Below are 12811 nucleotides of genomic sequence, written 5' to 3'. Positions count from 1 at the left end.
ATGGCTGCCTTGTTTGTTATTGTCACAAAGTAAGATCTACATAAATGCCCATTAACAGTAGAATATAAATAGCAATAAAAATGATCTGCAGCTGCACATTACAGTGTAGATTAATCTTGCAGTAATGTTGAAAGGAAGGTGCCAGATACAAAGGAATACATACTATCTGATTACATTTATAGAAAGTACCAAAAAAGTTGAAACTAGATAATGATGTTAGAGTTGAAGAGGGGTAGATTAGTGTCTGGAAAGCTTATATGGAAGCTTCTTGGATACTGGTAATGTTCTTTTATCTAATCTGGATTCTCTGTTGGATGCTGGTTACATTGAGTGTGTGTGTAAAGATTCATTAGTCTTTATACTTACATGTATATTTTTCCATTTGTGTATTATGCTTTAATAAAAAATTGGAAAAGGAGCAGCATTTAAAAAATATAGTAAAAGAGGATTTGATTGGGTTATTTTAAAAGTCCAAATATTCTTCATTGACTTTGTTGTACACTTGTTTTGCTTCTCTGTTTGAAACAAAGTTGAGCCATTACTTCTGATCCTTTTTAGTAATTAAACATAAAAACATCCCAGCTAGTATGACACTGTTACTTGAAGAAATATTTTTTCCAGTATAGGGTGAAATCATTGAGAAATCATGCGAATTAACACCGTTACCAGCACTGCTTTTGTTTTTAATTTATTTTCCTGATTGTTACTGATTGCATTCACTGCCCTAAGTCACTCATTTTTCCATTCAGTTTAAAGTGGCGTTTTCTTTTTCATATTTTTGTCAGATTAAATGGTATAATTTCGCAACATAAGCAGATTATCACTTTAATAGGTTGCTTCAAGTGTTGCGTCTTTGGTCATTTTATTAATAGCCTTGTTTGTTGGTCCTCTCAGTCCCGCTGCTCTTCATTTCTGAAGTAAAGACCCAGAATCTGTTTTGGGGTTTGTCATCAATAGGTTCGAAATTGATGAACTTACATATTAAGTATTCATGTAGACACTGAGTCCTTGGGATCCTGGGGACATTATTGAGTTGTTTTGTATCATTTGCCTAAGCTGTATCTGTAGGCTTATCAGAATCTTTATTTACACTACATAACTTGCCTCCATTCTTGACTTTTACTCAGTGATGATGGTGATGCTGTCTTTTTTATCTGTAATTATACTTAGCTGGAAAAAAATCTATATATATAATGATATTTCTGAATTTAATGTTGTGATGTCAGTGAAATACTATCAAAATGTCACTATCTTCTGCTCCTTCCCTTTTAAAAATATGTGGCTGTTGGGGTTAGGAAATAGGAAGAGATCTGGAAAAAATTTCCTTTTATTATACGTGTTGGCTAGAAGCTATTGGAAAATGCACAGTACACTTCTGCCATATATTGTCAGCTTTTCAGAATGTTCTTGAAGACTTTTTCTGTTGGCTGCTGTCTATGAGTCTTATAAGTGCTTAGTAGTGCTCTGCCTGTGTTTTGAAAATCATGTTGAGCTCTGATTTTATAGGAATTCAGACTGTTTAACAAACACTAGCATCATTTTATGACAGTTTGTATGAATGTTTATTTAGAGTATGTGACATTGTGGTATGTACTTTTTGTAAATAACCTTTTAAAATCTTCACAAAAATCTAAATGGTTTTGTAACCGGGGGAGTGTACTCAGCTCCCCGTTCCAAAGAGGTTCTTAGCCTCGCTAACCCGGAAGAATGGGGACAGGGGTCCCAAAGGCATGGTGAGTTTGCCGTTTGAATAAATATGTGGACCCAATGAGTTTTGTGGAAAAGCGATTTATTAGAGAGAGAGAGAGACAGAGAGAGAGAGAGAGAAAGAGAGAAAGAAAGAAAGCGGGCTCCTGGTGTTGTGGGAGGGGACCCAGAGAAGGAATCCTTATAGGTAGGAGCAGCTGGAGTTTTAACCCTTGAGTTATTCCCTCTGCCTTCATGTTCTCGTCCAGTGAAAGGAGTTCTTTCAGACTTCCTCTGTAGTGATTGATCTTGGACTCTGATACTGGATTGGCTGCTTGGTCCATAACTCTGAGTTACAAAGCCGCCTCCTCCCAGAGCTTCCCTTGAGTTTTTTGAGACAAAGGAGCCTCACCTGGATTTCTCTACCTATCCCAGGTGTGGGAAACCCAGACAAAGAACTTTACATTTGAAACCCCTCTGGTTCCCGAGTGGAGCGAGTAAACTCCTGCCTTTGAAACCATGCCCTTCACGGACGGGAAGAGAAGCTGTTCAGTTTTTTTATCCCTTATTTTCAGAAAAGAAAAACAGAAAAAGAAGTGAAATGATCAGTATATGGTCACACAGCTAAGTCAAGATTTAATTATTAAATTCATGTGAAGATACTTTTATTTTTATATCTTAGTAAAGAATGTGATTATTTTAGTTTTGTGGCTTAAAACTTATTTAAAAGTTGGAGTAGCGCAGAAAGGGTTAAACATTTCTGAATTTGAAATGAATTCAAAACTCTGGAATTGTGTTTTTCTGTTTTTGGTTAAATCAATTCATTTCTGCTTCAGATTTTTTTTAACATACCACTGAAAGATTGTTATCTAATTGACTAAATTGTCTATTGCCAGACTTTGGAGATGAAAAGCTTAAAGAAGTACAATATTATAAAATTACAAAGTAAATCTGAATAAAAGTTGTCAATTGTTCTTTGATGCCAAAATATTGTTCTGAAAATTTCAGAGTCAGACAAATTTTTTTTTCCTTATAATATCTAGGTTGGTTTTATTGAATTTTGATAATTTTGTCATCACATAGAGGAAATGTAATTATGTAGAACTTTGTGGAAAGCCATTTGGGTTTAGCGGATGAGTTGATGCTTTGTTTTATCTTAGTGTAATGGATAAATTGGTTTTTCATAGTGTAATGGAGAGAGGGCTAAAGAAGAAGCAATTACACATTTTGAAAAGCTCTTTGAAATTCTGGAAGAGAGGAAATCATCTGTTTTGAAAGCAATTGACTCATCTAAGAAACTAAGATTAGACAAATTTCAGACTCAAATGGAAGAGTACCAGGGACTTCTAGAGAACAATGGACTTGTGGGATACGCTCAAGAAGTGCTAAAGGAGACGGATCAGTCATGCTTTGTGCAGACAGCAAAGCAGCTCCACCTCAGGTATTCTTTGTTACTTCTAGCTTTAGAACCTCTTGAGCAATGTCATTAAATGCTGCTGTGTACTCTCACATTAGCTCTGAGTGGTTCTTAATACTGTTAATGTGAGGTACGTCTTGCTTCATTCTTAACTTCAATTTTGAGTGAAGTGTGGGTTTTCTCCTGTTAATCATGTTGCTGTAGATATTTAGTCTGATTTGCCATCTTAAATAATCATTTTTATATAAAATATCTGTCTGCAGAATACAGAAAGCCACAGAATCTTTGAAGAGCTTTAGACCTGCCGCTCAGACTTCTTTTGAAGACTATGTTGTTAATACCTCTAAACAAACAGAAATTCTTGGAGAATTGTCTTTTTTCTCTAGTGGTAAGTCTTAATGAAGACAAAATCCTCATTCTTTTTGTCTGAATTTGTATTGTGTTGAAGAAAACACAAGTTCTCCTAAGTTTGACATTATAAAGCGGCATCTCACTTGCCCAGGACCACCGTAGCATCCTGAGATCATACCCTATTTATGTTTTTATAACTATGTTTTTATGCATAAAAACTATATTCCATTAAACAATGTTTAAACATTGTATAAATAGCATTATGCTGTATCCTTTTTGTAAATTTTCTTTTTAGAAAATTAACAAATATTTGTTAATATAGGAAATTTTGGTTTAAAGCTATATTTTAACTTTGCAGTATTTCATAATTAAATAAATCATTTTCCTACTAAGAGACTTTTTTTTATTTTATAAACAATACTGTATCGCACATCCTTGTCAGAATTTTGTTGGGCATGTGTATGTGAGTTTCTCGGACAGAAACCTAGACATAGAATCTGCAGGCTGTTTACATTGCTATATTAGTTTGCTTGGGCTGCAATAACAAAGTACCATAGACTGAGTGGCTTAAACAAATTCATTTTCTTACAGTTCTGGAGACTAGAAGTCAGAGATCAAGGTGATGGCAGGATTGGTTTCTTCTGAAGCCCCTCTTCTTGGTTGATAAATGGCTGTCTTCTCCCTGTGTCTTCACATGGTCCACCCTTTGTGTGTGTGTGATCTAATCTCCTCTTTTTTATAAGGACACCAGTGATATTAGAATAGGGCCCACTCTAATGACTTGATTTTAATTTAATTTCCTCTTTAAAGACCCAATTTTGAAGCACAGTCACATTCTGAGGTGTGTACTGGGAGTTAGGACTTCAACTTGTGAATTTCTAGGGGAGAGAGGTGGGGTGTGGGGGACTGGGGGAGGATGTAGTGCAGCCCATAACACTTGCTTGTGTTTGTATTTTGCTACCCCCTAGCAGGGAGGTCTTCCTTGTCTTTTTTTCTTCTTTTCTTACCTAATTCCTCTCCCTAAGATTTCTCTTCTAGTGATGGTGAACAATCACAATACTTACAAAGTAATTATAGTATACATACTTTATAGATACAGATTTGTAGATTTGTACATTAATAAAAGGAAATTTGTCTTGTTAAAAGTTTAAAACTCTGAAGGATTACTGTGACCTCCTTTTCAAATCTATACCTGAATCTGATACTTATTATGACTCTCTTATCTTTTCAAATATATATTTGTCATCACTTAAAATGCTGATTGTATTTCATACACTATACTCTTTTTCCAAAATGTATATTCAAATAGTTTATATACATATTATAATATATATATATATATATACATATATGCTTACTTCAGAGTCCTAGGTCCTTCCTCCCTGTGAATCCCAAAATGGTTGCTGGAAAGGTGAGGTTGAGGGTGGGTCATCCTGGGTTATACCAGTGTATAGGAAGGAATCACTGAAATGTATGGATGAGAATGGGATAGTCGTCACCTAGCTTCTGGCTGATGGATCTTCCCCTCACTTTTTGCTACACGTACCTTTTTCTTTTTATTAAGCCAAGTTTCAAAAAAAGACAGAAAAGGGGTATGGGATAGGGGTCATACTATTCGTGTTATTTTGTAAATTTTTAAAAAAATTTTAAAATTATTTGGGATGACTTTCCAGATCTCGTTATGGCTGTGTAACATTCATTTGTATAAATGCAGCATACACACACATGCTTATACATTGGGGAATAAGGAGAAGAGAGAGACTTCTGCTTCTTATTTCATGTCCTTCTCTGTGATTTGACATAAATATGTGTGTGTAGCTTTTATAGCTTATTGTTCTTACCATATGATTCCAGCAGTTAAGCTTGGGAATTGCTCTATAGAAAGGAACAAAGATTTAGCTTTTCATCATTTTACTTTTAGTGACTAACCAGAAACCTGTTTCCAAAAATAAACAGTTAAACGTTGATATATCCATGTAGTAGTGTACCATTGAGGGGGAAAACACTGGCAGGATCTATACAAAAAGGTCATAGTAATTACTTTTGAGTTACTTAAAATCTTTTAATATGTATTTTTAAGTTTCTGATTTTTGTAAATTTTCTTTTTAGAAAATTAACAAATATTTGTTAATATAGGAAATTTTGGTTTAAAGCTATATTTTAACTTTGCAGTATTTCATAATTAAATAAATCATTTTCCTACTAAGAGACTTTTTTTTATTTTATAAGCAATACTGTATCGCACATCCTTGTCAGAATTTTGTTGGGCATGTGTATGTGAGTTTCTCGGACAGAAACCCAAAAATATATGTAATATTCAGAAAAAATAATTTGCTTTGCAACTCTACAGAATAAAATGAATATGGAAAGAAGTGATATAATATTCATTGAGAGGCCAGGTGCGGTGTCTCATGCCTGTAATCCCAGCACTTTGGGAGGCTGAGGCAGGCGGATCGCAAGATCAGGAGATGTAGACCATCCTGGCTAACATGGTGAAACCCCATCTCTACTAAAAATACAAAAAAATTAGCCAGGCATGGTGGCACGTGCCTGTAATCCCAGCTACTTGGGAGACTGAGGCAGGAGAATCACTTGAACCTGGGAGGCAGAGGTTGCTGTGAGCCGAGATCATTCCACTGCACTCCAGTGGGCAACAAAGAGAAACTCTGTCTCAAAAAAAAGAATGTATTCATTGAGAGTTTGATATTCTTACCAGACTTAGATTTTAAAATATTAAAATAATACTTTGTAAGAGCTTCTGCACAGCAAAAGAAATAATCATTAGAGTGAACCAGCAAAAAAAATATAAGAAAAAAACAACCCCACCAAAAAGTGGGTGAAGGATATGAACAGAGAAACCATTCTCAGCACACTGACACAAGGACAACTAAACACCACATGTTCTCACTCATGGATGGGTGTTGAACAATGAGATCACATGGACATGGGGAGGGGAACATCACACACTGGGGTCTGTTGGGGGGTGGGAGGGGCTGGGAAGGGAAAGCAGGGGTGGGGAGGTTGGGGAGGGATAACATTAGGAGAAATACCTAATGTAGTTTACAGGGGGATGGAGGCAGCAAACCACCATGACGTGTATATCTATGTAACAAACCTGCAAGATCTGCATATATACCCCAGAACTTAAAGTAAAATAAAAAAAATAAAATAATAGTTTGCTTATGGGAGGACATAGATAAAAAATTTCAAGTCCTGGGTTATTATTCAGTAGGTAGAAGGCATGTGGTTAAAAAAAATTTACTTGTGGTTTTGAGTCAGTTTTTGTCTTTTTCATTCTTCTTTCTCCTTTCAGTTACAAATATAAATATACCTTTTAAATATAAAATATATGAAAATATTTAATACATTTAAGTTTTGTGTATTATAAATTTAGAAAATTATTGGACAGTATAGAAATCATTAAATATTGCTTATATATCATTTTTATTGAGGAAAAACACAGGTTTTAAAATATCAATATTTTAACATTGTTTTCTATTTCATAATTCTTTCAGGCATAGATGTGCCAGAGATCAATGAGGAACAGAGCAAAGTTTATAATAATGCGTTGATAAATTGGCACCATCCAGAAAAGGATAAAGCTGATAGCTATGTTCTTGAATATCGGAAGATCAACAGAGATGATGAAATGTTGTCATGGAATGAGGTTGAAGTGTGTGGAACAAGTAAAATAATTCAAGACCTGGAAAACAGTAGTGCTTATGCTTTCAGAGTAAGAGCTTACAAGGGTTCAATCTGTAGTCCTTGCAGCAGAGAATTAATTCTTCATACTCCTCCAGCTCCAGGTATGGTGAATATCAGGAATAAAAAAAATCATAGAGTTGCAAGAGACCTTGATAAAGTAGACTAGACAATATCTCCATGTAGACTTGCATTGAAACCAGCTCTTGTTTTTAAGACTCTGGAGAAGTAGCTTCTGTTCCAGCTGGGATTTAGAAATTAACTGAATACTTGAATTTTTACCTTCTAGGCTGAGAACAGGATTAGGTTTTAACTGATGTCAGATAGAGACAAACATGGAAGAAATTTGGGTGAGCAGAGCTATTAAGTTGGGATTAAAATAGCATAAATGCTACCTTAAAAGTTTTAAGTATATAATTCTATAGTTTTGCTAAGTTTATGGAAATCTCTAAAACACAGGATCTAGGTAGGTATTTTTTTAAAAAATTATTGGTATAATATCCTAAAATATAATTTTGATTTAATCTAATTCTGATTTGTCTGGATTTTTTAAATTTAACTTGGCAATTCTCAGCTAATAGGGATGGAAGCCATTTATTAGAACTACATTAATAGCTTTTCCTCCTGCGCTAAAAACTCCTCATGCCGTCACCGTTCCCTCCCTTTCCAAGTAAAAAATCCACTGATACTACATATAGAGCACCGAAAGATTTTTATAGAGTGAGAATGACTTTAAAGTTTTGTTAATGCTCACTATGATATATCCATGAACAAGGGATATTTAGAAGCAAAGTTGCGCTCAGCCTGGTTAGGAGGAAAACGTTTTCCCCTTTCAGTTTCTGCCTTAGACATACCTTTTATTGTATTTTAGATCCACTGCTCCCTGCCTCTTTTTAGTGGCTTATATACCCATATTTTCTGCACTCTGACTTTTCCTTTTTTGCTCAAAATAGAAAAGCACAATTTGTTTTCATGCACATTGTGGCTTTTAAAAAATTGGAATACAGACATACGAAGTTGGCTAAAATTGTATTTCTTGAATTTTAATAAAATCCAATAGAGTTTTGGGATAAATTTACAAGTATTAAGTAAATATTTTATGGTTTATGCTATTTCTGCTTCCTTTTCTAGTCTTTTTGACTGAAAGTGGAAGAAAAACAAACCTGCACAGAATGCTGTTTTCAATCACGTAGTGGAAGGGGGAAGGCGGAGAGGAAGTGCTAAGGGTTGTCTTCCTTTTTCTGAGAGAAGATACATGACTAGGGTGACCTTTTAAATTTATTGTGCAGACTGGGAGACTTTTGAGATTGAGAGGAAGCACAAATAGTCATGCCGGGAAAATAGGCATTAGCAGGAAGAATAGTTGGCTCACATTTGGTTAATGGCTATAGTTTGCTAGCAGCCTCTTTTTGGAAGTGGAGTTTGGCTCTGTCACCCAGGCTGGAGTGCAGTGGCATCATCTCAGCTCACTGTAACCTCTGTCTCCTGGGTTCAAGCAATTCTCCTGCGTTAGCCTCCTGAGTAGTAGCTGGGATTATGTATGTGGGCCAGCATGCCTGGCTAATTTTTGTATTTTTAGTAGAGCCAGGTTTCACCGTGTTGGCCAGGCTGGTCTCAAACTCCTGACCTCAAGTGATGTACTCACCTCAGCCTCCCAAAGTGCTGAAATTATAGGCGTGAGCCACCATGCCCAGCTGCTAATAGCCTGTTAAAAAATAAAAGAAAAAAAATACATGCATATATATATCTATATCTATATATAGATATATAGATAGATATAAAAAATATATAGTGAGAGAGGGAGAGAGGGAGAGAGGTGGGTCTCACTGTGTTGCCTAGGCCAGCCTCAAACTCCTGCCTTCCATGTAGCTAGGACTAAAGGTGTGCACTACCATGCTTGGAGGTCATTTATAAAATTGTGAAGTAAAGATAAAATATATCATCTTAACAAACAATTTTTAAGTATACAGCTCATTGGCATTAAGTACATTTACAGTATTGTTCAATTATCACCACTTGTATCTCCTTAACTTTCATTATTCTAAACTGAAACTTTGTACCCATTAAACAGTTAACCCCCTTCTGCCTCTCCCCAGAGACTGGTAACCTTGATTCCAATTTCTGTCTCTATCAATTTGCCTATTCTAGGTATCTCATATAACTGGAATAGTGCAATATCTGTCCTTTTACGGCTGGCTTATTTCAAGATTTATCCATGCTGTAGCATCTGAATGTCTTTCCTTTTTAAGACTGAATAATTTTCCATTTTATGTATTTACCACATTTTCATCTTTTGATAGACTTTTGGGTTGTTTCCCCATTGGCTAGCAGCCAATTTTATGCTTAATATATTTGAGTTGATATAGACTTATGGGAGTGGTGTTATCTCCATTCTGTAGATGAAGAAATTAAAGTTTGAATCAAACTCTAGTTAAATGTATGAGCAGGGATTCAAACCCAGGTCTCCCTCAACCCAAAAGCTGGGATTTTTTTTTTTTTTTTTAAATACACTGTCCCATGTTTCTTATGTCTGCCATGTTGGTTGAGAAAGAAAAAGCTTTATTAAAATAGCTAAAATATCCCAAATTAACAAAACTTACAATAAGAAAATATAGAGATATTTATGAAAATATACAAGTCTTTATTATTTATCTTTAATAAAGATAAAAGAACAAATTCAGTAGTGTGAAATACCTATGATAGATTTGCTATCTCTATTCCAAAGAGCTGTATTTATAAATTTTCACATATATTTGAAATGTTTTCATCTGCTTTTTGAGATTTCTGAAGATTTTTAGGTATAGAAAATATACTGGGTAAGATATATTGCCAAGTTGGGTTTTGGTTTGTTATAGTTGTCCGGGGTAGTGTGACACCACCTTCCCTGTTCCTGCCTCTTTTTGGTAATTTCTGTAAGAAAACCTATCAGATTTAACAAGTTACAGCAATGATAATTTTTAGACTGATATTAATTTTAAGCTCTATTTAGTTTTCAGCTTCCTCTTTGATGAAAAATGTGGCTATAATAATGAACACCTCCTGCTGAACTTGAAGAGAGACCGTGTAGAGAGTAGAGCTGGATATAATCTTCTGCTTGCTGCGGAACGCATCCAAGTGGGTTATTACACAAGCTTAGACTACATCATTGGAGATACTGGCATTACAAAAGGAAAACACTTCTGGGCCTTCCGTGTGGAACCATATTCATACCTGGTAAAAGTGGGAGTTGCTTCTAGCGATAAACTACAAGAATGGCTCCGTTCTCCTCGGGATGCAGTTAGTCCAAGGTAGGTTTTTGTATTGATCTAGAACTTGATAATTGTTTTTAAAAGTAAGCCTGAAAATGGATTTGGCTCTATTACATTTGGAGTATATACTTCTTATTTCTTAAATTTAAGTATTTTGGCTGTAGTTTGATTGAGAAAAGGAGCCAGGTGTTTTTGTAATCACACATTGAATAAAGAGAGTTAGCAGTTACTTTTTAATATCATGAGAAAATAAATCTGTTTTGGATATCTCTTGATTATGATATAGCTTCATGGTTTTAAATTTTGAAAGTCTTTTACATGTTACCTAAATTATGTGATAAAAATTACCCATATATATAACACAATGCCTCTAATTGTTATATTTCACCATTAAGTTGTTCTTTTCTTATGGGACACAGTTTCTTTAAACTTTCCCATAAGTCCTTTTTAGAATTGGGTCATAGTAGACATATTTCCACAACAAAGACTTCCAGTTTGTTAAGAGATTGACTAATGAAGATTGTACAGTTTAGTTCTTTTAAATGGAATAAGGTCAACTAGCTTTGAAAAATAATTTTTGACCACTTACGTGAACAGTATCCCAAATTAATCTGAATGATAGGAAAAGCTTTTTGCAGAAAGATGAGAAATTTATATAATACTGAAAATTGTAACAGTAAAACATACTGGCATGTCCACTTGATAGAATATTAGTATTAATGTTTAAAAAGTTCATAACATGAGAGATACTAGAAATGGAAAAACCTAATAAACATTGTTGATGCAGTATTATCCAAAATATATGAAAAGCAACATATGCATATTGAAAAAAGGAGGGAACATGTATCAAAATTTTCTGTAAGTTTTTATTGTTTTATGATAACGGGGAAAAGGCGTCATAATCGTTGTTTGCTTCATAGATCCATGTAGAAATCCCAAACAGGAAATAGAGTTCTTAGGAGGAGAATTAAACAAGCTTTTTTCTCTTGTATTGTTTTACAGTGCTCATTTATTTTACTTAGCCTGGTCATTCCTTGGATTAGGGCACACATCTTGTTTTTGTATTTCCTTATACAGTCATGTGTTAGCTTAGCAACAGGAATATGTTCTGAGAAATGTATTGCTAGGTGATTTCATTGTTGCAAGAACATCATAGTGTTCTTTTTTTTGAGATGGAGTCTTGCTCTGTTGCCAGGCTGGAGTGCAGTGGCGCAATCTCAGCTCACTGCAACCTCTGCCTCATGGGTTCAAGCTATTCTTCTGCCTCAGCCTCCTGAGTAGCTGGGACCACAGGTGTGTACCACCACGCCTGGCTAATTTTTGTATTTTTAGTAGAGACGGGGTTTCACCAATGTTGGCCAGGATGGTCTTGATCTCTTGACCTCGTGATCTGCCCACCTCAGCCTCCCAAAGTGCTGGGATTACAGGCATGAGCCACCATGCCCAGCCATAGAGTGTTCTTACACAAACTTAGGTGGAATAGTCTGCTACACACTTAGGCTATATGGAATTGTCTTTTGGTCCTAGAATACAAACCTGAAGAGCATGTACTGTAATGAATACTGTAGGCAATTTTAATGCAACGGTATTTGTGTATCTAAACATAGAAAAGGTATAATAAAAATATGTGATAAAAGATGAATTGTATACTTTTATAGGGCACTTAACATGAATGGCGCTTACAGGACTGGAAGTTCTTTGGGTGCATCAGTGAGGGAATTTGAAGGCCTAGGACATTGTTGTACAATACCATAAACTTTATAAACACACTGTACACTTAAGCTACACTAAGTTTATTTAAACATATTTTTAAATAAATTTACTTTAGCTTTACTTTATAAACTTTGAGTTTTTTTTAAAACTTTTTAACTCTTTTGTAAGAACACTTAGTTCAAAACACAAACACATTGTACATCTATAAAAAAAACTTTTATACCCTTATTCTGTAAGTTTTTTCTTCTAAATTTTTAATTTTTAACTTTTTGTTAAAAATGAAGACAAACACAATAGTCCATCTAGGGTCAAGATAATCAATATCACTATCTTCCACTTCCACGTCTTGCCCCACTGGAAGGTCTTCAGGGGCAGTAACATGCATAGAGCTGTCATTTCCTCGGATAACAGTGCTCCCTGCTGGAAAGCCTCCTAAAGGGCCTGCCTAAGGCTGTTGTACAGTTAAAATTTTTTTAAATAAATAGAAGGAGTAAATCTATAATAATAATAAAAACATCGTATAATAAATACATAAACCAGTAACAGTCACTTATTATCAGGTATTACATAATGTGCAGAATTGTGTGTAATTGTACTTTTATACACTGGCAGCACAGGTTTGTGTGCACCAGTATCACCACAAACATGTAACAGGTAGCCTTACAGGTAACTTACAGGTAACCTAACGAGTAGC

The 12811-nt window shown here is 35.0% G+C and overlaps 1 protein-coding gene across 5 annotated transcripts in view; it reads left to right on the top strand.

The window, feature by feature from the left end:
- The window catches only part of TRIM36 (tripartite motif containing 36), a 55065-nt gene that overhangs the window by 39444 nt on the left and 2810 nt on the right, over positions 1-12811 (top strand). For all 5 annotated transcript variants that reach the window (XM_012438725.2, XM_012438723.2, XM_012438722.2 and 2 more), the window contains 4 exons: positions 2874-3127; positions 3367-3491; positions 6970-7260; positions 10146-10443. In XM_012438725.2, the coding sequence (XP_012294148.1) occupies positions 2874-3127; positions 3367-3491; positions 6970-7260; positions 10146-10443 (968 nt within the window). The remainder of the gene's footprint in view (positions 1-2873; positions 3128-3366; positions 3492-6969; positions 7261-10145; positions 10444-12811) is intronic.

The sequence above is a fragment of the Aotus nancymaae genome, unplaced genomic scaffold (assembly GCF_030222135.1).
Source record: "Aotus nancymaae isolate 86718 unplaced genomic scaffold, 86718_ANA_hifiasm-v0.15.2.pri h1tg000014l, whole genome shotgun sequence".
NCBI classification, from domain to species: Eukaryota; Metazoa; Chordata; class Mammalia; order Primates; family Aotidae; genus Aotus; species Aotus nancymaae.
The sequence above is the reverse complement of the archived record's forward strand: the minus strand, read 5'-3'. Positions and strand labels throughout refer to the sequence as shown.